Source organism: Stegostoma tigrinum, chromosome 26 (assembly GCF_030684315.1).
Source record: "Stegostoma tigrinum isolate sSteTig4 chromosome 26, sSteTig4.hap1, whole genome shotgun sequence".
NCBI lineage: Eukaryota > Metazoa > Chordata > Chondrichthyes > Orectolobiformes > Stegostomatidae > Stegostoma > Stegostoma tigrinum.
In genome coordinates this window covers 2,493,571-2,520,998 of record NC_081379.1, presented here as the reverse complement: position 1 = coordinate 2,520,998, position 27,428 = coordinate 2,493,571, and the positions used below count along the sequence as shown (strand labels likewise).

At 46.8% G+C, this 27,428-nt stretch overlaps 1 protein-coding gene across 3 annotated transcripts in view; it reads right to left on the bottom strand.

Annotated features, from left to right (window-relative positions):
* Positions 1-27,428, bottom strand: part of ulk1b (unc-51 like autophagy activating kinase 1) — a 104,021-nt gene that overhangs the window by 5,304 nt on the left and 71,289 nt on the right. For 2 of the 3 annotated variants that reach the window (XM_059654889.1, XM_059654891.1), the window contains exons 20-26: positions 25,616-25,800; positions 22,385-22,500; positions 19,170-19,307; positions 14,602-14,810; positions 8,050-8,231; positions 6,068-6,186; positions 4,279-4,436 (exon numbers count right to left, since the gene is read on the bottom strand). In XM_059654889.1, coding sequence (XP_059510872.1) covers positions 4,279-4,436; positions 6,068-6,186; positions 8,050-8,231; positions 14,602-14,810; positions 19,170-19,307; positions 22,385-22,500; positions 25,616-25,800 — 1,107 coding nt within the window. The remainder of the gene's footprint in view (positions 1-4,278; positions 4,437-6,067; positions 6,187-8,049; positions 8,232-14,601; positions 14,811-19,169; positions 19,308-22,384; positions 22,501-25,615; positions 25,801-27,428) is intronic. The other variant, XM_059654890.1, reaches the window with a different exon arrangement.

The window sequence follows — 27,428 nt, the reverse complement described above, 5'->3', positions numbered from 1 at the left end:
TTTATAATTTACATCAATGATTTGGAGTTGGGGACTGAGTGGGGTGTGTCCAAATTTGCAGATGACACTAAGGTGAGTGGTAGAGCAAAGTGTGCAGAAGACTCTGAAAGTCTGCAGAGGGATATAGATAGTCTAAGTGAATGGACAAAGGTCTGGCAGATGGAATACAATGTTGATAAGTGCGAGGTCATCCATTTTGGTAAGAATAACAGGAAAATGGACTATGTTTTAAATGGTAAAAAATTGCAGCACGCTGCTGTGCAGAGAGACTTGGGTGCCCTTGTGCATGAATCGCTAAAAGTAGGATTGCAGGCGCAGCAGGTAATTAAAAAGGCAAATGGAATTTTATCTGCCATTGCTAGAGGGATGGAGTTTAAAAACAGGGAGGCTGTACTGCAGCTGTACAGGGTCCTGGTGAGGCCACACCTGGAGCACTGTGTCCAGTTTTGGTCTCTTTACTTGAGAAGAGATATACTAGCACTGGAGGGGGTGCAGAGGAGATTCACTCAGTTGATTCCAGAATTGAGGGGGTTGGGTTATGAAGAGAGACTGAGTAGACTGGGATTATACTCATTGGAATTCAGAAGAATGAGGGGAGATCTTGTAGAAACTTATAAGATTATGAAGGGAACAGATAAGGTGGAGGCAGGGAGGTTGTTTCCGCTAGCAGGTGAAACTCGGACTAGAGGGCATCACCTCAAAATGTAGGACTTTGAGGTCAGGATGAGCTTCTTCACCCAAAGGGTGGTGAATCTGTGGAATTCCCTGCCCAGTGAAGCGGTTGAAGCTACCTCACTAAATGTGTTTAAGGCAGGGCAAGATAAATTTTTGAACAATAAAGGAATTAAGGGTTATGGTGAGTGGGCGGGTAAGTGGAGCTGAGTCTCAAAAAGATCAGCAGTGATCTTATTAAATAGCAGGGGAGGCTCGAGCGGCCGGATGGCCTACTCCTGCTCCTAGTTCTCATGTTCTTTATATCTCTTTTGTTTTTTGCTTTGGGCAGCCTCATCGTCTGTTCCACTCTCTCCTCCTCCCTCCTCCGTCAGCAGCAACAAAACCAACAGTTTCCAGCTCCTTTCCATTCTGAAGAAGGGTCACTTGGCTGAAAGCATTAACTTGATTTCTCTCTTTGCAGATGTTGACAGATCTGCTGAGTTTCTCCAACAATTTCAGTTTTTATTACAGATTTCCAGCGTCCACAGTATTTTGCTTTTATTTCCCCTTTAATCTGTTTGGAGGTTTAAAAATGTGCCAGGCACAGCCTGGAGATAATCTTCCCCTGCTCCTCACTGAGAATTTGGAAGTTAGAATTAGAGAGCTTTTCTGCATCAGGAAACATCCATCCAATATGTAAGGCTGTCACACTATCTTGCTACCTTTCCCATTTCTCCCATTCTCTCCACATTCTCTCTCGGCTCTCTGGACCTGTACACTAGCTTGTCACAGACACTGACACTCACATCTCTGCCATAACTTGGGAGTTTCTCATCACTGAGGTGTCTATCTTTAACAACACAAAGTGAAAATACCTCTATCTTCACCAAGTTTATCTCCACGTGCCATAGCCTCATCCCCCGCTTCATCAGTAACTCTAGCTACACAGTTTAGCTCCCTCTGTATTTAGTGTCTGTTAAGGTGAGAGGGTGAGGGCGGCATGGTGGCTCAGTGGTTAGCACTGCTGCCTCCCAGTGACAGGGACACAGGTTCGATTCCAGCCTCAGGCGACTGTCTGTGTGGAGTTTGCACGTTCTCCCTGTGTCTGCGTGGGTTTCCTCCCTCAGTCCAAAGATGTGCAGGTTAGGGTGGATTGGCCAGGCGAAATGGTAGTGTTCAGGGCTGTGTAGATGGGATGGGTCAGTGTGGGATGCTCTGAGGTTCGGTGTGGACTTGTTGGGCTGAAGAGCCTGTTTCCACGCTGTAGGGATTCTATGAAAAAACAACAATGTTGAGAGAGAAGATCAATCATGAACAGTATGGCAGTCTCAAGGGGCTGAGTGGCCTCATCCTATTCACAAGTGCTTGTATATAAACCTCTATTCCTTCATCTAAACCCAACACAGAAGCAGAGGGCCAGTAATAATTCCTGGTGAGTAACATTCATCATGTCCTACCACAGTTAGCTCCCGACACTATCTCTTACCTTATAGCCAGTTACTAATGAAGTTGTCTCCAATCCTCTATGCTTTCGCGTTTCCTCATTACACTGTTTGAGCTGCTATATCAACAACATCCAAAGAGACTTTCTAAAGCACTGTGCTAGTACGGTCCTCAGAATTCAGCTGGATTCATCAGAAATGACCGACGCTTCACAAACCCACCCTGACACAGTGCAGCAACTTGTAAAAGCCCATGTGTTCAGTCGCCCTGTCCTGGGTAGCTTCCTCACGGCTACAGGTAAGCAGGCACTGAGGTATTTATCAGATTTCTGTCCTGCTTCCAGAGTGAGGTTAACAATTTTGTAAAATACAATACCGAACTAAGCTTTGAAATATTAAGACAAACGCATTTGATTTTCTCCAACTTTTCCTTTGAAATACTTTTGGGGTAGAAATCATCACATCTTGGGGACAGTTCTCCTTCAGTCTCATTATCTTTTCCATTCCTATTTTGCACTTATTTTTAATCCACTCATCCCCTCCCACTGATTCCTTTTTAAGTTCCTTTGTATTGCTGAAATTCTATCCTTTCCTCTTTTGTGGAGACAGATATTTTCATTAAAGTTTTGTGTATTTTCAACTACAGCTGCATCTGCTCTTGATGGGCCACACTGCCCCACTTTATTTATTCTTTTGTGGGGTGTGGGCATCATTGGCAAAGCCAGTATTTGTTGCCTAGTCCTCACTACCTTCAGTCTTTTCAGACTTACTAGCCCTTTACAGGGGGCAGTTAAGACTCAACCACACTGCTGTGGGTCTGGAGTCACAGGTAGGCCAGACCAGGAAAGGATGGCAGATTAGTGAGCCAGATGGGTTTTCAATGACAGTTGACGATAACCACTTGGTCACTGTCCCTGAAATTCGGTTTTAATTACAGATTTTTACAATTGAACTTCCAAATTCCACCAGTGGCCAAAGTGGGGTTTGAACCTGTGACCCCAGTGCAGTAAAAGGAAAATACCGAAGATGCTGAAATAAGAATGGAAAGTGTGGGAGGAACTCAGCAGTTCTGGCAGCATCTGTGAAGAGAGAAAGCAGAGTTAAGGTTACAAGTACAGTGGCCCTCCTTCAGAACTGCCCCAGAGTCTGATCCTCATGATCACTAGCCCACTGACATTACCTCAGCACTACCCCCAGTCCTGTGCTCTCTCTCAAATATTTACAGAAGCTTTTGTTGTTAGCTTTGCAATTGTTTCCCCTCTTTGGGGCAATCTAGAACGAAAGGTGACAGTTTGAGGAGAAAGGGGTGGCAGCCTTAAAACAAAACTAAGGAGGAATTGCTTCTCTGAAAGGGTTGTGCATCTGTGGAATTCAGTCTGCCAGAGGGTGGTGGATGTTGGGACATTGAATAAATTTAAGGAGGAAGCTGACAGATTTTTAATCAGTCATGGGGTGAAGGGTTATGGAGAATGGGCAGAAAAGTGGGGTGAAGGCTAAGATGTGATCAGCCATGATCATAACTTTTTTCTTTATTCGTTTTTGGGATGAGGGCTTTGCCGACCGAACAGCATTTATTGCCCATCCCTAATTGCCCAGGAGCAGTTAAGAGTCAATCTCATTGCTGTGGGGCTGGAGTCACATTTAGGCCAGAACAGGTAAAGTTTCCTTCTCTCAAGGACATTAGTGAACCAGATGGGTTTTTCTGACAATCGACAATGGATTGGCAGGATTTGAACCCAAGTCCCCAGAACATTGTCTAGGTCTCTGGATTAATAGTCCACCAATAATATCACTAGGGCATTGACTCCACTTTAATGGGGAGACAGGCTTGAAGGGCTGAATGGCCTACTCCTGCTCCTAGTTCTGATGTTCTCTGGCACACTTTTTTTTTCCTGTTTTGCACCGTTTTCATCTCCAGGCTGTAAGCTCGAAAATGAGGACTTGGAGAGGAACACACGGCAGGGCAGAGCCGAGTGCTCTATTCCATCCAACACTTCGCCCATTGTGTACTCTTCCTGTGTCTCTTTCCTGCCCCTTTAGGCCTCTCTGTTGCCTACAGTCTTCCCTCAACATCTCCCTCTTCCTCATTTCCCCAGCCTGCCCACCAATAGGTGAAGAGTGTCTGAGATAGGCCTCAGCTGACCAGGATCTGTGTGGGTAAGAGTGACAGAGATACTTTTACCATCTGTACAGTGTGACTGTAAATCAGCTTCGCTGCAGTGATGCTGTTTATTCTGTCCATGAGCCGTTGTTTATGAATGAAAAAGCGTTGGAGTCTGACTGTGAGACAGCGGCAGTGAGACACACAGGATTTGTAGTGCTTGTTCAGCTTCTTCACCACTGCAGAGATACAAAGAGCCACTTTCTTACTTAAATTTTAGGTTCATGTTCTATTCTAGAATCATTATTATTGAGATAATATAGCCTCCAAGCCGCTCCCCATCCTGACTTGGGAAAATATCGCCGTCCCTTCATTGTCACTGGGTCAAAATCCTGGAAATCCCTCCCTGAGGGCATTGGGGACCTACCTACAGCACATGGACCGCAGCGGTTCAAGAAGGCAGCTCACCCCCACCTTCTCAAGGGGCAACTAGGGACGGGCAATAAATTTTGGCTTAGCTAGTGAAGACCCCAGTGCATGGGTTCAGAGGGATATGGGCCAAATGAGTCTGGATTAATTTAGGATATCTGGTCAGTAGAGACAAGTTGGACTGAAAGGTCTATGGTGTACATCTCTGTTTTTCTTTCCTTTATTCATTCATGGAATGAGGACATCACTGGCTTGGCAGCATTTGTTGCCCATCCCTAACTGCCCAGCGTCAACCACATTGCTGTGGGTCTGGAGTCACATGTAGGCCAGACTGGGTAAGGATGGCAGCTTCCTTCCCTAAATGACATTAGTGAAGCAGATGGGTTTTTCCGACAATTGACAATGGATTCACGGCCATCGTTAGACTGTTAATTCCAGATATTTATTGAATTCAAACACCACCAGCTGGCGTGCCAGGATTTGAACCCAGGTCCCCAGAACATTATTTCGGTCTGTAGATTAATAGTCCAGCGATAATGCCACTAGGCCATTGTGCCTCTAATGAAAATACAAATAGATTCCACCAGCCCTTGGTTATGATCTGAAGTACACTGTTGCACTGCAGATTTGGAAAGTGCTTGTGACTTAGGTTCATGACGGGGTCATTTGTAACTGGTCACATTGCGCAGTGCACAATGCTCACTCCACATTGCCTGGTCAAAACAAGGCGCCAATGTGCTGACACACTTCAGGACCAAGCTGGGCGATGTTTGGAAACTCCGCGAGCAGACCCAGCATGCAAAGCTGACACCTTGGCTTCAGACCAATGGCCATTCCTTAAAAGAAAAGCTGAATCAATAGAGTGTGAAGGAGGAATATGGTTTTGGGTCCAGTTCTTTAAAGGGGTTTTGGGATGAATTAACCCTGACCGACAACCAGCCCATTGACTTCTCCCACTGATGGGATGTTTGACTAAGTGATGGCAGTGTGCTACTGAGGAGATTCCCAGGGAATCTGTGCCAAGATTTATACAGAAATGCAGACATCATGCCCATTCTATCTGCGTTAATGCTATATTGAAAAGAAAACCATAACAAGGCAGCTGGGGAAGAACAGGGAAAGTGGGATTAATTAGAAAGCCCTTTCAAAGAACCAGTAGAGACATGATGGGGGGTATGGCCATCCTCTGTGCTGTGTCATTCCAGAGCTCACTAATTCCTGGCCAGGATTGGTGAGATGACTTGGTTAGATTAAATGCTGACTCAATGTTTTCTATACCCGTTCCCAAACCGACTTTCTCCAAAACAGCAGCTAGCATATCCTTGTGAAAGCTAGGGCTTTGTTGTGGTGGAGTGTTCCATTCAAACTGGTCCCTTCACAGCTTGTGACCCATCTGCTATGTGTGCCAGAGGATTACCCACAGTGGTCTGAGGCAGCTCACCTTGTTTGACAGTCGATGATGGGCACAGCTTGCCTGCCTTGATCTGGTTCTTGCTCATGTGTAAAGCTGATGCCAGGAGCTCTGTCACCTTCATATAGAGCACCAACTGCTCTGCATAGCTGCAGCCATTGAGAACAAGAACAGGAACACAGCAATCAGGAAATGATAGTTCATACGTGTGTGTGTGTGTGTGTGTGTGTGTGTGTGTGTGTGTGTGTGTGTGTGTGAGCACACACGTGTGTACGTGTGCGAGAGCATGCGTGTGTGCGTTGAGTGTGAGCAGCGCGTGTGAGAGAGAGAGAGAGTGAGAGTGTGTTTTCAGACAGAATGCCTGTGTGAGACAGAGAATGTGTGAGAATGAGAGTGGATGTGAGGAAGAGAGAGTTTGTCTGTGCGTGTGGGAGACTGTTGCTGAATGTGTGCACCAGCCTGAGGACAGGCAAGTGTCTCTCTGCAGGTTCTTACCACTGAAAATAATTTCTGTTGTCTCTGAGTCAGATGTTTCTGAATCAATATTAGAGATGAGGTTTCAGTAAGGCCTTTAACACAAAGAAACATTAATTGGTTCTCAGCAGGAGTATAATCAGAATAAGTCTGACACTGAGTAACTTCAGGAGATATTCGGGCAGCTGCCTGAAACATTACTGAGGCAGGTGGGTTTTACGGAGACTCCCGGTGAAGGACCAAGAGATTTAAGGACAATATTCCAGTGCTTAGGGCCCAGGCAGCTCAAGGTACAGCCACCAATGGCACAGCGACGGGAATGAGGGATGCACATCCAGAATCTGGTGTACAGACAGGGAATGGAAGGGGTTACAGAGATAGGGAGGATGTAGGGAATGGAGGGGGTTACTGAGATAGGGAGGGGTGTAGGGAAATGAGGGGGTTACAGAGATAGGGAGGGGTGCAGGGGATGGAGGGGGTTACAGAGATAGGGAGGGGTGCAGGGGATGGAGGGGGTTACAGAGATAGGGAGGGGTGTAGGGAATGGAGGGGGTTACCGAGATAGGGAGGGGTGTAGGGGCTGGAGGGGGTTACAGAGATAGGGAGGGGTGTAGGGGCTGGTGGAGGGGACAGAGATAGGGAGGGGGTGTAGGGGCTGATGGAGGATACAGAGATAGGGAGGGGGTGTAGGGGCTGGTGGAGGGGACAGAGATAGGGAGGGGGTGTAGAGGCTGGTGGAGGGGACAGAGATAGGGAGGGGGTGTAGGGACTGGTGGAGGATACAGAGATAGGGAGGGGGTGTAGGGGCTGGTGGAGGGGACAGAGATAGGGAGGGGGAGTAGGGGCTGGAGGGGGTTACAGAGATAGGGAGTGGATGCAGGGACTGGTGGAGGGGACAGACATAGGGAGGGGGTGTAGGGGCTGGTGGAGGGGACAAAGATAGGGAGGGGGTGTAGGGACTGGTGGAGGGGACAGAGACAGGGAGGGGGTGTAGGGAATGGTGGAGGGGGCAGATAAAGGGAGGGAGTGTAGGGAATGGAGGGGGTTATAGAGATAGGGAGGGGGTGTAGGGACTGGTGGAGGGGACAGAGATAGGGAGGGGGTGTAGGGACTGGTGAAGGGGTCAGAGATAGGGAGGAGGTGTAGGACTTGGTGGAGGGACAGAGATAGGGAGGAGGTGTAGGGACTGGTGGAGGGGACAGAGACAGGGAGGGGGTGTAGGGACTGGTGGAGGGGGCAGAGAGAGGGAGGGAGTGTAGGGACTGGTGAAGGGGACAGAGATAGGGAGGAGGTGTAGGGACTGGTGGAGGGGACAGAGATAGGGAGGAGGTGTAGGGACTGGTGGAGGGGACAGTGATAGGGAGGGGGTGTAGGGACTGGTGGAAGGGACAGAGAGAGGGAAGCAGTGACAGAGGGATTTGGAAATGAAGTCACAGAGAGGTTTGATGCCAGGTAGTAGGGTGTGATGCACTGAGCCATCCTGAGTGGCACAGGGCTGTGTAACCCTGAATCTTCTGCCCCCAGTCTGTGGGACTCACCTCCACTCTTTGCTGAGCAGACTAATCTGATCGGCGACCATGCTCTCCTGTAGCTGGTTGGCTGAGTTCACCGAGCTGCAGGCCATCTCGAAGGGGTTACCCTTAGCTGAAGCAATCTCCATCACACAGTGGACAAAGACCAGGGTGAACCGTAGGTTTTTCAGTATTTCGGTGTGTTCCTGCTGTGAATGACACAGACTCTGATATAAACCCTGTCACTGACAGACACTAAACCCGACAACTAGCTACATGGAACTCAAACCAATAACTGTGGGCGCTGGAGGTTTCAAAGCATAAAAGCAGACTTTGCTGGAGAAACTCAGCAGGTCTGGTAGCATCTGTGGAGAGAAACGAGAGTTAACATTTCGAGTCCTCTAACTGGATACGGTTGCTGTGCAGTTGACAAGACACTAAACATTTGGGAAAGACAATTGTGGCAAATAAAAACCCACATCTTGCAAAACACAAGTCAATGCTCAGAACTGTTTGTCTGTTGCATTTCATTTGGTTGAGATTATGTGTAAAACTGCAGCAGAAATAAAACTATGTCTCTATCAGAGTTCCCAATTTCCCCACCATTTCCACATGGAGGGCATCACTGAGATCTCCACTTGGATAGCGTGTTACATTTGGTTATATCCCTATTTGTCATGGAACGGAGTGCCTTCTTCCACCATCCTATAGTCTCCACTTAAAAGACAATGACATTGCTGTGGCTCTGGGGTCACAGGTAGGCCAGAACCAGGTATGAGTGGCAGATTTCCCTCCTGGATTGATATTGGTGAACTGACTGCATGTTTAAACATGCTCACCATGAGGCAAAATATTCCCAAGGTTGTTGAAATCAAATTTCACCACTTCTCGTTGTGGGATTTAAAACCCTTTCCGCAGAACACTACCAGGCCTGCAATATTACCAATGCTCCAGGAGCACCGTAAGGACAGATGCTGTGCTAATTGGTCAGCAGTAAACCTTGCTTCATTGGAAACACTTGCTTGACTCTGAGCCAAACATTGTGGGTTCAAGACCCACTCCAGGCATTTATGGCAATAATATGGGCTAGCCTTTGGTGTGCGGTGCCGAGGGAGTGCTGCACCACTGGGGATGCTGGCCTTTAGGCGTCCCCTTTGATTTAGATCACTGTAATAGATCTCACACCTCTGTTGAAAAGAAGAGCGGAACATTCTCACTACCTTGGGCCATTATTTTAACACTTCCACAAAATAAATGAGACGGTTAGGATCTAGTTGCAGTTTATGGGACCTTGCTGTGTGCAAATCACATTCTTTTTCTTTATTCATAGACACGGGGCATCTCTGGGGCTAGGCCAGCATTTATTGCCCATCCTTAATTGCCCTTGAGAAGGTGGGGGTGAGCTGCCTTCGTGAACCAGTGCAATTCATGCTGTGGGTCAACTCACTCAGCCCATAGGGAGGGAATTCCAAGATTTTGACCCAGTGACACTGAAGGAATGATATTGCCAAGTCAGGCTGGTGAGCGGTTTGGAGGGGAACTTGCACAGGGCGGTGTTCCCATGTATCTACTGCCCTTCTCCTTCTAGATGTGGAGCTGCCGGTGTTGGACTGGGGTGGACAGGGTCAAAAATCACACGACACCAGGTTATACTCCAACAGGTTTGTTTGAAAACACAAACTTTCATTATGCCTGAGGAAGGAACTGAACTCCGAAAGCTTGTGTTTTCAAATAAACATATTGGACTATAATCTGGTATCGTGTGATTTTTGACCCTGTTCTTCGACATTGAAGAGGTTGTGGATTTGGAAGGTGCTGCCTGAGTGTCTTTGGCAAGTTTCTGCAGAGCATCTTGTAGATAGTACACACTGCTGCGACTGAGCGTCGGTGGTGGAGGGAGTGGGATGTTTGTGGATATGGTGCCAATCAAGCGGCTGCTTTGTCCTGGATGGTGTTGAGCTTCTTGAGTGGACGTTGGATGCCTTCAAGGCAGAGATCAACAAATTCTTGATCTCAGAAGGAATCAAGGGCTACGGGGAGAGTGCAGGGAAATGGTGTTGAAATGCCCATCAGCCATGATTTAAATGGTGGAGTGGACTTGATGGGCCGAATGGCCTTACTTCCACTCCTATGTCTTATGGTCTTCTGTAGTGTTGTTGGGGCTGCACTCATCCAGGGCAAGTGGGAAGCATTCCATCATACTCCTGACTTGTGCCTGGGAGATGGTGGGACAGGCTTTGGGGAGTTGAGAAATGAGTTACTTCCTAGCTTCTGACCTGCTCTTGGAGCCATTGTATTAATATGGTTAGTCCGGTTCAGGTTTTGGTCAGTGGTAACCCCTGAGATGGCGACAAGTGGGATTTAGCATTAGGAAGGCCATTGAATGTCAAGGAGCAATGGTTCGATTCTCTCATTTGAGCTGGTCCTCACCTCCCACTTGTGTGGTGCAAATGTTTACTTGCCACATTTCCTACACTGCTATGGTGTCTACACTTCAGAAAATATACTATTGGCTGCGAAGTCCCTTGGGAAGTCCCGAGGTTGCGAAAGACGTCATAGGAATGCAAGTCTTTCCTTTTTCCAACAATGCCTTGAATTGAAAGGTTGCTGTGCTGGGGGGTCAGGGGTCTCTATCTGTCAGCCTCACGATGCCTCACTCTGTTCCTGCATCACTCTCCCTGATCCTGACTCAGAGTAAGGGACATAACCGGGAGACTAGCCCACACACCAGCATGGCAATATTCCAACCCTCCTCTTTATAAAGACTGTGTCAGCAGCTGCTTTGCTTTCTCTACCAAGCTGAGTGTACAGCATCGCACTGACACAATTCATCATCTCCCCTGCAGCACGCAGCTGTCCTGAAACAAACCAGGTGGAAAAACAGCAAACTGCCTCCCTGCAACCCACAGCTCAGCAATCCCCCTAACGTCACCTCGATCTGAATTATACAAAGGACACAGGGTCCCTGCAACTGAGGGGTTGTCACCAAAGACCACCTACCCACCAGCACCCCACCCCACACCCTATTTGAACCCATGCCCCAAGCTGCTGCTAAAACACATCATCAATTAGACAGGAACGTTCACATTACAGGAAAAAAGCCCAACAAAACGTGAAGAGCCATTTCTCTGAGACAGTCATGTTCTTTCTCACAGGAGGGTTATGAAACTAGTGTTTACTCAGACCTGGGGGAATGTCTCTGATCTCTGACAGTCTAATGTAGTCGGAATGGATGTGCATGGAGTCCTGTTCCACAAACATCCAACTTCTGAGCACTTATACTTATAAATGTGATCCCATACAGGGGTATCATTTTAAAGACCCGACATATGAACACTCCCTGTGCTGACCAGCAGCCGCTTTCCACTGTCCTGCACTGTGTTCTGACTTGCGTTCACATCACTGTTCTGGACTCCAGAACAAAACCTGTTGAACAACCCAGGGACTGTGTGTATAATAAACTGTCACAAGTACCGCTGAAGGAAAGAGACAGGCTGTCGAAGGTTTTTATCTACTGTGCATCAGGACCAACACAAGAATGCCAGACTTCAAAGGGAATGACAATTTATACTGCATGGACAAAGGGACACCACTGGTTGGAAAGTCAACTCTGATTGGTTAAGGAGTTGCCATGGAGCATGAACCAGGGAACTACTGGCCCTGCCCCTGCATGCCTTTGTTTAATTGTAAGAAGTGCAAAGCCTGGACATGTTCCTTTTGTGGGCAGAGGAGTGTATCTAGCTGCCAGCAGCAAGTGTAAATGATTACATTGTGAACCTAACTGTGATCTTTCTCTCATAATCTGTTTTTATCCTTCCTTGGGAAGTGGGGTCATTAGCGAGAATGGCATTTACTCTACATGTCCCAGCAGGCAGCTAAGAGGTGACCACACATACAGGCCGAGCCAAATACGGACACAAGGCTAGAGATAACAAGGTGTGGGGCTGGAGGAACACAGCAGGCCGAGCAGCATCAGAGGAGCAGGAAGGCTGACGTTTCAGGCCTAGAGCTTTCTTCAGAATTTCTTAACAGGATTTCCGACCTTATTATCTCAGATTCTCCAGCAAGTGCAGTTCCTACTATCTTGTGGACACAAGGTTTCCTTATCTACGGAACATTATTGAGCTGGCTGGGTTTTTACAGAGTGGACTCAATGGGCCGAATGGCCTGCTTCTGCTCCTGTATCTTATGGTCTTTTACGCCATCCCAATAGTTTCACGGTCGCTTTTGTCGAAAGCAGCTTTCTGACCTCGTTTTTAAGCACCGTGAACTCAAATTCCTTATTTTCCGAGGATGGATTTGAATTGCTGTCCTCTGGGTTCCTACTTCGGTGACGGGATGGAAGAGAAAGACCTGGGTCTGTGTCAGGGTCATCTTGGCAGGCTGTCGGAAATGCTGCAACCGACAAGTACACAGCAAGATCCCACAAACAGCAAGGAAGTAGATGAGCAGAAAATCTGTTTCAGGCGCTGGCTGAGGGTTAAATGTTGGCTGGAACACATTCAGCACGAGAGGGCCACAGCTGGAATTCCAAATCACAGGCTGATCCAGGGAGTTTGCAAAGACCTAAAGCGTTTTATTTTTGTTTCTCAGATAGGTGTCTCCTGTGGGCAGACCGGAGCTGGCGCAATGACTGGCACATCACCCCCAGCAAGATACATGCAGCACCAATGACACTAAAACGTTCTGTTGGTTTAAAGGGATTTTCTGCACGCTTAAAAGGTGACTGGTCATTATTTCACAGACGACCCAGGGAGCTCTCCTCAGTCTCCCAGTCAACATTTAGCCCTCAATTGACATAACTGAAATCACATTATCTGCGTATTTACTCAATTGCTGTCAGTGGGATCGTGCTGTGCACAAATTTGGTTGCTGCGCTTCACACATGACATTTCAAGGAACAGCCCTCGATTGGCTGTGAAAGGCTTCGGGATCGGCGCCACATGAATGCAAACACTCTCGGCTGCCTGGTTTCAGTGTCACTTCAACTCAAAATGTTCCAGGACGTGGTACAGCAACAACTTAGACACACACTCTCACTCACACACTCTCGCACACACTCTCACACACACACACACACACACACACTCGCATGCTCACACACTCTCGCGCACACTGACACACACACACTCTCACTCACACACTCTCGCGCACACACACACACACACACACACACACGCGTTCACACACACACACGCGTTCACACACACACACGCGTTCACACACACTCACATGCGTTCACACACACTCACACGCGTTCACACACACTCACACGCGTTCACACACACTCACACGCGTTCACACACGCCTGCATGCAGCAATGTCATGAAACGGGCTTCGACACCAGGCCACATGGCAAGGTAGGAAATATTTAGACAGGTAACCAAATGATGAGTCACAGAGGTCATTATTTGGCTGTATTTTAATGCTAGAGTGTTACAAAAAGTGAATTCTCAGGGAGGGTGGGGGTGTCTCCAAACATACAGCTTCTGGTGGGCTAAAGGCAAAGATCCCAGAACGGTTCAAAGTGGAGCAGTTGAGAGGACAGGGTTGGAGGCAGACAGAGAGATGAGAGGACTGTGAGCCTGGAGGAGATTCCCAAAATGGAAGGGGGTGGTGTGGTGAGGGAATGAATGGGAACTGAGCTCTGGCCAGACCAGGAGCCCGCTGTGTGTCAGTGAGTACAGGCCATAATGAGTGAGTGGAACCCAGAGTGAGATAGGGTGTGGGTGGGGGCGTAGAGTTCTGGTTGATCCTAATGGGTGGGTCGGGGGGTGGAGATAGAATTTCCAGAACTTCCCAGAATCATTCTAGCACTTATCGCTGGTCAAAAAAAATTAATGCGATTGAAAACCATGCAAAATATCAAATCTATCATTAAAAGAGAAAATGCTGAAGAAACTCAACAGCATCTATAGAGAGAGAAACAGAGTTAATGGTCCTGAGGTTAATATGACTCTCTGATTCTGAAGACAGGCTACCAGACCTGACGGTTATTTCTGCCATTACTTCCAGCACGCACACTATTTTGGCTTGTGTCAGTGATAATGGGAACTGCAGATGCTGGAGAATCCAAGATAACAAAGTGTGAAGCTGGATGAACACAACAGGCCAAGCAGCATCTCAGGACTCATCCAGCTTCACACTTTGTTATCACTATTTTGGCTTGTTTTGTTACTGAGATGTCATCTAGAATTCACCTTTAATCTTTGTCCTCAAGGCCAGCAGGTGATAGAGGTACCGTTGCGAGCATAGTTGCCTTCCAAGCAGTTGAACCGCGTTCAGTTCCTGGCTGCCCCTCGAGTTGAAGTTGTACAGGCTGGTTAGCTCAGTTGGCTGGACAGCAGGTTGGTGATTACACAGTGTCCACTGTGGGGCCAATTCCCACACTAGTTGAGGTTATTATGAAGGACTCTCCTTCTCTACCTCTCCCCTCACCTAAGCAGTGATCACCCGCAGATTATACCATGACTGTGGGCCTACGGCACCTTCACCTTGAGGCTTAAAGTAACTCTTTGACTGAAGGTTCTATTTGTCTGCTTTAAACACAGTACAAAAAAATCATAAAATTTTAAGCACCTCCATAAGTGTTTCTTCTGGTAGTTCTGGTGCTTCGAAGGTCACCATCGCGTCAATGTTCGTTGCGAAGGTGTCAGGGTATGTGCACCGGAGACTGAAGGGTCCCTCATACGCTGCAGGAGGGGACTCTGTACTGGCTCCTGCTGGCGAACACTGGAAAACCCGACTACTGCTGGAGCCCACCGAGCTCATTGAACTGGAGGAGCCGACTGTGGCAGGGTGAGGAAGAAGCAAAGACACAGGTGAAGCATTTCAAAGCCAAAGATGCTCAGCTGCAGGTACCAGGGGGAGGACGGTGGCGTAGTGGCAGTCCAGAGACTCAGGCTACAAATCCTGGGAACGGGGGCTTGAATCCCACCCTGGGCAGCAGGCAGGATTTTAATTTAATTCAAAGTGATCTGGAATGGAAAACTGGCCTCCGCAGTTACTTACCACAGAAACTATTGTCAATTCTTACAAAAGCTCACCTGGTGGCTAATGCCCTTCAAGGAAGGAATTTGCCATCCTCAATGAAGACTAAAAAAACTGCGGATGCTGTAAATCAGAGACGAAAACAGAAGTTGCTGGAAAAACTCAGCATCTGTGGAGGGAAATTAATGTTTCAGGTCTGGTGACCTTTCCTCAGAACTGGGGAAGGGGTGTTCTGAGGAAGGGTCACTCAGCCTGAAATGTTAATGCAGATTTCTCTCCAGAGACACTGCCAGGCCTGCTGAGCTTTTCCAGCAACTTCCATTTTTGTAACTGCCATCCTTCCCCGGTCTGGCCTCCATGTGACTCCAGACCCACAGCAATGTGGTTGACTCTTAACTGCCCTACCTGAAATGGCCTAGAGAGCTACTGAGCTCGAGGGTAATGAGGAAGGGGGTTTGGGGGTCAGCTTGCCAGTAACATCCCATGAACAACAATGAAGTAGTTTTTAGCCCAACATTGGAGATTGTGGCCGTGTTGGAATGTCTTCAGTAAACACAGGCTCTGGCATCACTGCTCAGTGGCTGATTGCAAATTTCTGGTTGGCTAAAGACGTATAGCAGGCTTGTCTTACTCCAGCTGTTATCTTGCAATTAATTTACAGCTGATTTTCCAGAAATTAGCCTGAGTTTAAAGATGTAAGAATTATTTACAAATAATTCAATAATGATTTTCCTACATGAATACCAGATACTTGTAAGATGCTTGGAAGGCTTTTCATTTAAAACTTGCTCTAAGGATGTGGGTATTGTTGGCTGGGCCTAGCATTTATTGCCCATCCCTAGTTGCCCCTTGAGAAGGTGGGGGTGAGCTGCCTTCTTGAACCGCTGCAGTCTGTGTGCTGTAGGTTGATCCACAATGCCCTTAGGGAGGGAATTCCAGGATTTTGACCCAGGAAGAGTGAAGGAACAGCGATATATTTCCAAGTCAGGATGGTGAGTGACTCGGAGGGGAGCTTGCAGGGGGTGGTGTTCCCATGTATCTGCTGCCCTTGTCCTTCTAAATGGAAGTGGTCGTGGGTTTGGAAGGTGCCTGAGGATGTTTGGTGAGTTTCTCCTGTAGATGGTACACACTGCTGCTCCTGATGGTGGTGGGAGTGGATGTTTAAGATCGTAAATGAGATGCCAGTCAAGCAAATAGCTTTGATTTGAATTTAGTTTAGCTCATTTATAACTCACAGCTGAATGCACTCCTCACGACTGATGAGTGTTCAGTTCCGGTTCTGGCAGCAACAGGACAGAAATGAAAGCTTGAGGGCCTTCACAATGTATTCTATTGACCCTGTGTTAAATATTAATCTGCTGAAGTTAGTTACAGAGAGACAAAACCAAACAGAAAGGTGAAGTTGCTGACACTTCTAATTCTCAAAAATGATTCCCAATAAAATATCAAACAGCCCTAAAGAACAAAAACAGAGGGTACCGGAGAAACTCAGCAGGTCTGGCAACATCCATGGAGACAGAAAATGGCGACAACATTTCAAGCCCAGCAACCCTTTTATAGAATGGACGAAGGGTCACGACACTCGAAATGTTAACTGTTTCTCTCTCCGCAAATGCTGCCAGACCTGCTGAATTTCTCCGGTACTTCCTATTTTTGTTTCCGATTTCTGGCAGTTCTTTGTTGTATGTTAGCTCTGAATTGGAGTTGGGGATAAAGAGAAATGAGAGGCTCTGGTGATATTGAAATTTTAATAGAACTTTAAAAGCGAATAATAGAGGGGCTCTGATGGTTAAAATTGTGAAGATTGGTACACGAAGCCAGATGGTTTTTCTCGGAGTTTTGAAGGTTGAAGGGTGATCTTATTCGAAGGGGACGTAGCTGTGTAGAACTGAAAGGGCAATGGGGAAACAGCAGATAGTGGGACAGATTGGAAAGCTCTCTCAAAGAGCCAGTATAGACATGATGGGCTGAATGTCCTCTTTCTATGCTGTAGGATCCTAACATGTGATTTCCATAATAACTGGCTGATTGTTGCAAATAACTAACTAATGTTTTTTTGGGAAGGAAGCAGTTGAACCCCTGATAGAAGGGTACAGACTGTGATAGGGTGAGGTAAGGTACCTGGGAACAGCTGCTCTCCATGAGTGGAGGGATTATAAATGGACACATGAGCGCAAGTCAACCTGCAGACTATGGGAATAGGGCTCATTGGGAGGTGAAGCAAAGAGACAGCCAAACTCAATGGGTCAAATATTATTACTTTTATTCAGCCTCACTGCCCAGGCCAGCCCATCCCAAATTGCCCAGAGGGCAGTTAAGAGTCAACCACATTGCTGTGGGTCTGGAGTCACATGTAGGCCAGACCAGGCAGATTCTCTCCCCCAGAGGATATATGTGAGCCAGATGGGGTTTTATAGCAATCAACAGTGGTCATTAGTTTTTAATTCCAGACTATTTTATTGAATTCAAATTTTGACACTGGACTCAAATCCATGTCCCTGAAACAGTAGCCCAAGGACCTGTATTGCTAGCCCAGTGGCATCATCACCATTTCCCCTGATTCATGTGACCTGAGTATCATGTGACTCAAGTCTCTTACTGTTGTCAGGGCAACCAATGATGGGCTAAAAATGTAACACTGCCACATCCCGGGAATGAGCGGAAACAATAAGCAAAGCCTCCAACCTTTCTCTGTGCACTCCAACATTTAGTGTTTATGTGGAGAAACGATGATTCACAGCAATTCTCTCTCAATGACCAAAAACATCCCTGAGAAAGCACTTCACCATCTACGAAGGAGGAACGGGAGGCTTTCTGTTGTGATCTGACCCACTGGAGCCCTCCAAGATTACCCTGGCACTGCCAGGCAGGATTGTAGATTATGACCACCCAAGGTCTTACTGAATGGGGGAAGCAAATTTGAGGGGCTGAATGGTCGTACCAATAATCAGTACCCTGTTTTGCAATTTGGTTCCTTTGTTCATTATATCACTGTTTATGGCCCACCCCTAATTGCCCTCAAACCTGAACAGTTTGCTGGAACCACTTCCCGACGACAGTTAAGATGCAACCATGTTGCTGTGGGTCTGGAGTCATGTGTAGGCCTGACCAGGTAAGGATGGCAGATTTCCCTCCCTGAAGGGCATTAGTGAAGCATATGGGTTTATAGGACGATTGAAAATGGTTGCATTGGTCATATTAGGCTAAGCTTTAACTCCAGAAGTTCATTGGTTCACCATCTGCCTTGGTGGGATTAAAACCATGTCCCTGGGACACTAGCCTGGAGCTCTGGCTGACCAGGCTGGTACCCCCACAATCCAAACAGGTTACTGCTGTCAGGGAGAAAACCACCACAGCAGCATCGGGTCATGTGTTTTCTTTCTTTATTTTCTCTTAAACTGTCTCTCCAGATCCTAGGCCAGGGGAACGCTGTAAGCTTTGCCTGCACTGGCCCCGTTTAACTTGGTAAAGTGCTGTTGTGGATTATCATGACCTTGTGCAGGAAGACAGCCCTGGGAATTCTCACATTCCTCATGCCCGGCATCCAGGGGACTGGAAAAACTTACAGCTGGACAATTAGCTTGTTTGACCACCTCCCACAGCCATTAGGACCCAAACCCAGAGCTTCTGGCTCAGCTGTAGGGGCATTAGATGTTGTGAGCTCTTTGTTAGTTATAAAATATATCGGATAAAGGGAAGTAACAACTGTTTGACTGACAACAAAGAATTAAGCGATGAAGAGGATGGACAGTCTGGGAGGACTTGTTGACTGGTGGGTGGGGAGACTGCGGGACATCCTGATGATGGTGTCCCATGTAATTAATGATGGGTTTAGCTCAGTTGGCTGGATGGCTGGTTTGTGAAGCAGTGTAACAGTGCGGGTTCAATCCCAGCATTGGCTGAGGTTATCGCCGAGGATTCTCTTCAGCCTTGCCGAGATGCGGGGACCCTCAGGTTAAGCCACCAGCAGTTGCCTCTCTCTAATGAGAGAGATGCTCTATGGTGTGGGAGGTCTCACCATGAGACTTCCTGAACAGATAACCCGAACGCTGCTCTCCATGTGGGCGACTCATGAACAACACCCCAGTTATTGATTATTCAATCCTTCCTCCTGGCCTTTTAACAGGCTGTACAAAATAAATCAGGAGCCATCATACCCGAAAACATTCTTGTTCTGCCAGAGCACGGTGAGGTGTCACTGGGAGGAGACCCAACAGTGAAAACCACAGGGGCTGGGCTGCTGGAGAAAGCTGCCCCTGTCCCTGAGGAGACGCAGCCTCTAGGAGGACCTGCAGCTGGAGACAAAAACTCTGTGTCAGAGATTTCCTGGAGAACCGACAAGAAAAGGTAATCACAGTGACTCTCAGAATCACACACAGTAAACCCAATAGAGGTGAAAAAAAAATCATTGGAGCCAGTGTGAGATATTGTATCATAGGTCTCTTTTACTAACTCACTCACCAGCTTGCTTTATTCACCAATACCACATTCCCATTCATTTATTCACAACCCTTTACTAACTCACTGTTTATTAGGATAACAAGGTGTAGAGCTGGATGAACACAGCAGGCCAAGCAGCATCAGAGGAGCAGGAAGGTTGACGTTTTGGGCCTAGGTTTCTGAAGAAGGATCCAGACCCAAAACGTCAGTCTTCCTGATCCTCTGATGCCGCTTGGCCTGCTGTGTTCCTCCAGCTCTACACCTTGTTATCCTAATAAACAGTTATCTTGTTATCTCAGAGTCTCTTGCAGCAGCAATTCCTACTATCGCTGTTTACTATAACGCGTTTTCATTCATTTACTCATAAAAGCGTGATTTTTGTAGTGCATTTCACTACTGCAAGATAGACGGAATTAAAAGATTCCTTCCAAACCCATTACTGCTTCTTCGTACCTTCAACCCTTCTCAGACCTATTTTCACCAAAAGCTACCCCTGAACAAATATTCAAGATGACTAACCTATTCAGAAACAATATCTTCACCGCCATGATATCTCCACGGCCCACCGAAAACTATGGCAAAACTGTAATATTCATCAACCCCTTAGCACCATCTCTCAGGACTGGAATAGACTGTAGAACATCAAACAAGTTCCCTCCACTAGCATATAGCTATTAAATACATATTAAATAGGGGGTGTCTGTCCCATTTAAGAAAGTTACCATCTAAACCGCGCTTCTACCAAATTGCATGAATGAATGAAACCCACACCAGCAAAGAGTAAACAAAATCTCACAGCCCAGCTGTGGTAACCAGTTTAATATCCTTTATACTTTTATTTGGAGCATGAATAATTTATAACTTATTTAGATCATACAGGTCTATATTTTTACTAATATTGACTAATTTAAAAGATAAAAGGACTAACATCTAATCCAAGTAATAGCCAGGACTCAGCAAATGTTTAAACAATCTCCTGCCTCCCCAGGACTTCAGTGCCCAATAGTTAAAACTGTGTAACACCATAGTGATAGAATTTTAATATATGTGAGAACTGTGTGGCCACTGTAAGGACTGTACTTTGGGATTCGATCACCACCTTGAACTCTGCTACTGCTGATGCTCAGAGGCTATTTTCATCACTCACCAATTTCAGTCGTTATTTGAAACATGTTCCCACACCAGTCAATGAAAACATTGTCAGGGGGCCATTCAGTCCCTCACAATGCATCCATCATTCAAACAGATCAACCAGAACTTGCATTTACGTTGTGCAATCGGTGAGCACAGCAACATTAATAAACAACATTTCACGCTGAACCCATAAAAGGCATGCTAGGGGAGCCCAATGTTTGGTTTAGGAGGGAGATTTTAAGCAGACCCCTAAGCAATGAGTAAGAGAGAGGCAACAAGGTTCTGGGAGGGAATTCTAGGGCTCGACCCCATCAACGACTGATGGCACAGCTACCAATGGTGGAGCGATCAAAATCAGGGATAGAAATGCAGAAGGAGTAGGCTTTCAGCCCTTTGGGCCTGTTCCACCAGAAGACCATAAATAAAGGAGCAGAATTAGGCCATTCTGTCGATCAAGTCTGTTCCACCATTCAATCATGGCTGAGATGTTTCTCAACCTCACTCTCCTGCCTTCTCCCTGTAAACCCTCGATCCCCTTACTAATCAAGAACCTTGATACATAAAAGGCGCCATATAAATAAAGGAGTTGTTGAGTGTCAGTGAGGAGAAAAAACATCAAGTCTGGCCAGCCTTTCGGTGTCTGTGTGTTGTACATGCCTGAGCAAGGCCGTACGTGTATTGGAGTGTGTGAGTGTGTGTACATATGTGCTTGAATGTATCAGTGTCAATGTTTGTATATGTGTATATTCAAGTGTCCGTGTGAGTACATCTGCACTGTGTGCGTGTGTCTGAACACATTCGCATGTGTATCTGTATGTGTATGAAACCATTTCACTGAACGTGGGTGTGTGTGTGCACGTTGTGTGTGTGCATGCATGCACTTGTGTGTACAAGTGTGTGTGTACGTATGTGTGTACAAGTGTGTGTGTACGTGTGTGTGTACGTGTGTGTGTACGTGTGTGTGTACGTGTGTGCGTACGTACGTGTGTGTGTACAAGTGTGTGCATGCGTGTGCACGCATGCATGCACTTGTGTGTACAAGTGTGTCTGTACGTGTGTGTGTGTGTACCTGTGTGTGTACGTGTGCGCATACGTACATGTGTATGTATGTGTGTACCTGTGTACGTACGTGTGTGTATGTGTGTGCGTGTGTGCATACGTACATGTGTACGTACGTGTGTACCTGTGTACGTATGTGTGTACGTGCGTGTGTACGTGTGTACATGCACGTGTGTACGTGTGTGTGTGCACGCACATGCACTTGTGTGTACAAGTGTGTGAGATTTGTTGGCAGTTGGGTAATTACATAAAATCCAGTGTTTTAACCTTGAAGAAATGGAACCAAAGCCAAAACTCTGAAACCAGCAAACACCGGGAGCAGCAGGAAACGACAGGTCAGGCCTTTTCACTCGGCACAACAACTCCTTTGTTTATATAGCGCCTTACGTACAAAAACTGACAGCGAGTAACACACACGTACACACGCACGTACACACGCACGTACGCACGCACATCTACTGGAGTGGATCGAGACAAAAACTGACACCGAGTAACACAGCAGCAATCACAAGGGTCACCTCTTAGCTCAGTGAAAGAAGAAGGGTCTTTTTAAAGGAGATAGTGACATGAAGTAGGTTTGTGAGAGAACCAGGACTCGTGGTCTCAGTTTTAGAATGCCTGGCCAAGATCAACACAGCTCTTCAATTCATGCAAGAATACACATGTCAAACCCTGCAGCCCACGTCAAAGCTGACACGTGGAGGCAGCGTTTTTTGAGTAGATATTTGGGGCTTCCTACCTGTTATATCCATTGGTTTCTCTGTGTTTAGGCTGTCACTGCTGACAGGGTCCAAAGTGGGTCCCCCAAATGCTGCCTTCAGTAGTAGATCAGACAATTTGCCGGCACTCAGTGACCTGTGGGTTGAGCAGGAAATTGATGAGCAATTGGATCACAAGATGCTTCTCACACATTCATTAAATGTTAGAGGCAGTAAGACATCAGAGACTCAGTGACAGGTTCTCATTGCTGCAACAGCATTTCATTTGATTCAGTGGATGTTTGACCCATTGTCTGAAACTGTAATCCCTCAGGGGGACATCAAAGGGTCAATCTCAGCAATGAGAGCTCAGCTACCTGGCCTCAATAGCAAAAACCCAACTGAGTCAAATGTCATATCCCTTCTATCTCCTAGAATTGTTACAACACAGGCGACCATTTAGCCCATAAAATCCACACTAGCACTTTTGAAGAACAATTTCTTTATCCAATTCTTTTTGGAGAGTTACTGTTGACTTTGTGCCTCCACCATACACTCAGAAAGTCCATTCCAGATCCTCAGCACTCACTATGGAAGAAAAACCCTCATGCCGGCTCTGTCTTTTGTATAAATCACCATAGACCTGGCTATAGCATATTTGAGGAGGTGTTACTGGACTAGTGATTCAAGTCCTTGACTAATACCTTGGCTAATGACAGAGGTTCAAATCGCATCATTGTGAAATCTGAATTGAGCAAACATCTGGATTATTTTAAACTGTAAAACAGCTTCTCTAATGGTGACCACTGGTGTGAAAACCCATCTGTTTCTTTAGGGAAGGAAATCTTCTGTCCTTGCCCAGTCTGGCCTACGTGTGACTCCAGACACACAACAATGTGGGTGACTCAACTGCCCTCTGAAATGGTCTGGAGAGCCACTCACATCAAGGGCAATTAAGGACGGCAACAACTGCTGGCCTTGTCAACGATGCTCACATCCTCACTTGTGGGACATAGATATCATTGGCTAGGTCAACATTTATTGCCCTGCCCCTACTTGCCCCTTGAGAAGGTGGGGGTGAGCTGCCTTCTTGAGCTGCTATGGTCCCTGTGCTGTGTGTTGACCCACAATGCCCTTAGGGAGGGAATTTCAGGATTCTGGCTCAGTGACAGTGAAGGAACGGCGATACATTTCCAAGTCAGGATGGTGAGAGGCTTGGAGGGGAACTTGCAGGGGGTGGTGTTCCCCCCAATTCTTCAGGCATTGGAAAAAAATTCTCTTTATTTAACCTCGCTGAACCCTTCAAGATTTTAAACATCTCCATCAAATCTCCTCTTAACCTTATCTAAGGAGGTCAACCACAGCTCTTCCTGTCCATTCACATAACTGCACCAAATATCTTCAATGTGTATCCCCTGGTTACCAATCCAGCTGCAAGGGGAAACTGTTTCTTCCCATTTTGCTTATTATCAAAATCCTTCCTCATTTTAGAATCGCTTACTCACACTGCATCTTCAATTCTGTTCTCAGTTCAAAAATATTGTGCAATAATAGTAGCAGCAGCTCTGAATTAAGAAGAGAAGCCTCTTTTCGGGCATTCGGCAGCAGTGGGGATGGTGGTAGCTGTGCTGAGAATATCAGCAGATCAATAAACCAGGCTGATGCTGTGGTGCTGTCGGCTCAACTCCCACAGTGGGCAGCTGGTGGAATTTAATACTATCAATGCATGTGGAGTTGGATGGAACTATTGTTGAATGTTATACAACGTCTGTTCACTAATCCTTTTAATGAAACTGCCAACTCTTAAAAGGCTGAGCAAACTGTACAGTCCAAGCAATTGGTAACTAGTGCAGGCTGTACCTGCGTAGCCCAGTTCCCAATTAAAAATGCTCACCATCAAAATAATGACTGACTGAAGTCTGTCGAGGCATATGCAGGGATCGGGTAGGCAGGTGAGGTGGTGGGTCTGGGGTGGGGGTGCTCTTCACAGGGTTAGTGTGGGCTTGATGGGCCAAATGATCTCGTTCCACACTGTAGGGATTCTGTGAATCTATGAGATGAATGAGGCCATTCAGACCATCTACTAATCCCAGTATCCAACTTCAATTCTATTTGTGTTAAACAGAGTCTGGACCTGACCCTGGTGTAGGTTTGCTGCTACCATTCTCTTTAAGGGTGGGATCTGCATGGTATTGGGGGGGGTGGGGGATGGGGTGTAGAGGAAAGTTAAGGCCACTGACTGGAACAATTAGAAACAACTCTTGTATTAGACTGGGAACAGTTTACTGCAAGTTAGTACCTAGTTACAGGTTACTTGAGCATAGGGGCACGATGGCCTAGTGGTATTATCACTAGAACGTTAATTAGAGGCCCATGCAATGTTCTGGGGGCCTGGAACTTGAATCCAACAAAAATGTAGAATTAAGAGTCCAGCGAAACCACCGTTAATTGTCAGGAAACCCATGTGGTCCTTGGAGAAGGAAACTGCCACCCTTACCCGGTCTGACCTACATGTGACTCCAGACCCATAGCAATGTGATTGACACTTAACTGCCCTCTGGGTAATTAGGGATGGGCAAAAATGCTGGTCTAGCCAACAACACCCACATTCCATGAGTGAATTTAAAAAGCAATGATGGGCATTGGTACAGAGGCAATGAGAAGGTCCTGATGTTTGGTCTTACTGCTTAGAGATCCTAAGCTGAGAGTCCATTTGAGGTCATTATCATCATGGGCAAAGCTCATACACTCACTGTTAACAATACACAGAACTCTGTCTTGAAAGAATCAAGAGTTTACACTTGTACTTCACGTAATCTCAAAACTGTCGTATGCAAGGGGTATATGGCCAGGATAGTCGCTAATCAATACATGAAAGAACTCAAGAAATTTCTTCACCTATAGAGTGATGTGAATGTGGAATTTGCCACCACAGAGAATAGTTGAGGCAATCAGTATTGTACATTTAAGGGATAGGTGCATAGGGGACAAAGGATTTGAAGGATATGCTGATAGTGTGAGATAGAAGAGGTTGGGAAGACATTTATGCACAATACAGATGAGTTGGGCTGAGTGGCCTGCTTCAATGCTGTACAGTCTCGCGAGTTCTCTATAAAGTATTGAGCATTCTCTGTTTGTGAGGAAAGAGCATCAGTCCTAAACGTGCCTTTTCCCAGCTTCAAACTGATACCTTAGTGGCCCAGAGTGGTTCTACAGGCACCGTGGGTATTCAGCGTTGTGAAAAAGCTGCTGGTTGGGGTTAATTTGCAAACCTGCCAAATGGTTCCTTCATCTCATCGACAGGTTTCAATCCGACGTTGATGTGCTGGTTCTGGAGGGGGCTCAGGGTTGGCACTGTCCTGTTACGAGTTGAGGCGAGTGAGAGGCCCTGGTGAGTGAGCAGTGTGACTAGGTTAGGAGAGCCAGGTGTCTCGGAGAACTCAAAAAGAGGTGGGACCTGCAAAAACAACATGAAGGAGTTTACATTTTTCTCAAAATCAATACTTTTTAAAACCATTTCCAATAAAAGGTACATGCTTCAGCTTTCTCCTACTGATAGAAACAGTCAAACGCTCACTGCAAACTTATGCTTTTCGTATAAAGGTGAGGGAAAGTCACTGCTGTTCCACGGAGAACTTGAGAGAGATACGACTGGTTATGGCTTAACCTGAGGGTCACCATGCCTTTGGTGAGGGGAGAGGTCGAGTCTTTCATGGTGAACTCAGCTGTTGTGGGAACTGATCCGGTCACTGTGCACCACTGTTCTAAACCAATCCCCTTCTACAACATACACGTCTTCAGTGCTCTGTGACTGTAGCTTTGTTGAACCCTGGATTTTGCTGATTAATGTCCTGTGATCGACATGGGCCAAAGTTCAAATCCTCTCAGGGATCCATGGTGATGGGTGCCAGTGGAAAGCATCCAACCCATGTCTGCCTGACATTGCAGGCCCCCCTCCTGCACAGTCTGTGTCTGGTCTCTTCTCCCTCTGGGGAAAGGCACCCACTTCCCCTTACCCTGCAGCCCATCACAAACATGTTCTCCCCTCACTCAACCATGCATCTGAATCCTCTGGCTCCTCTCCTAGTCTGGGGTTGCCAATCCTGGAGGCAAGGGACAGGTGACAACAGGCAGGAAAGGAGAAGTAATGCCACAATCAGATCAGGCATTGAGTTCAGGATCTGAAGAAATTTTACTTTGATCTGAAAAGTGGGCCTCATTTTCCCTCAAAACTCATAGAGTCCCAAAAGTGCAGAAAGCAGCCATTTGGCCCACTGAGTCCAATTCTCTGCATTTACTATGACTAAGGCACCTAGACACTACGGGCAATTTAGCGTGGCCAATCCACCTAACTGGCGCACCTTTGGACTGTGGGAAGCAACTGGAGCACCTGGAGGAAACCCACACAGACACGGGGAGAATGTGCAAACTCCCCACAGATAGTTGACTGAGGGTGGAATTGGACCTGAGCCCCTGGTGCTGAGAGGCTGCAGTGCTAACCAATGAGCCACCGTGGAAAAGGAATTCTGCAAATCCAGCCAAGGGTGCCCCCCCCACTCTGCCTCAATTTGAGCCCCGAAGAAACAGGAACCAACCCTGAACAGAAATTTTCTACACTCAGATGAAAATCACATGAATTAATGCCCACATCTTTGATTTTGATATGAATTAGAATTTAACTCCATTCCTTTTCTCTCTCTTCCTCACATGCCTATTTGCACGTGTGTGTGTGTGTGTGTGTGTGTGCGTGCGTGTGCGTGCGTGTGTGTGCGTGCGTGCGCGTGCGTGTGTGCGTGCGAGAGTGTGTGCGTGCGAGAGTGTGTGCATGTGTGTGTGCGTTCATGCGTATGTGCTTGTGTGTGTGTGTGTGTGTGTGTGTGTGTGTGTGTGTGTGTGTGTGTGTGTGTGAGTGTGAGAATGTGTGCCAGAAGTAGCCACCCATCAGGTTCAAATGTGTGAATAAGGTGCATTTGTGTTTTAACCCTGAAGAGTTGGCCAAGGGTCAGTTTAAAATTGGATTTCACAAACAGAGAGCTCAGGGCAGAATAAATCAAAGTCTCTGTCAAAAGGGAAAAGAAATGACAT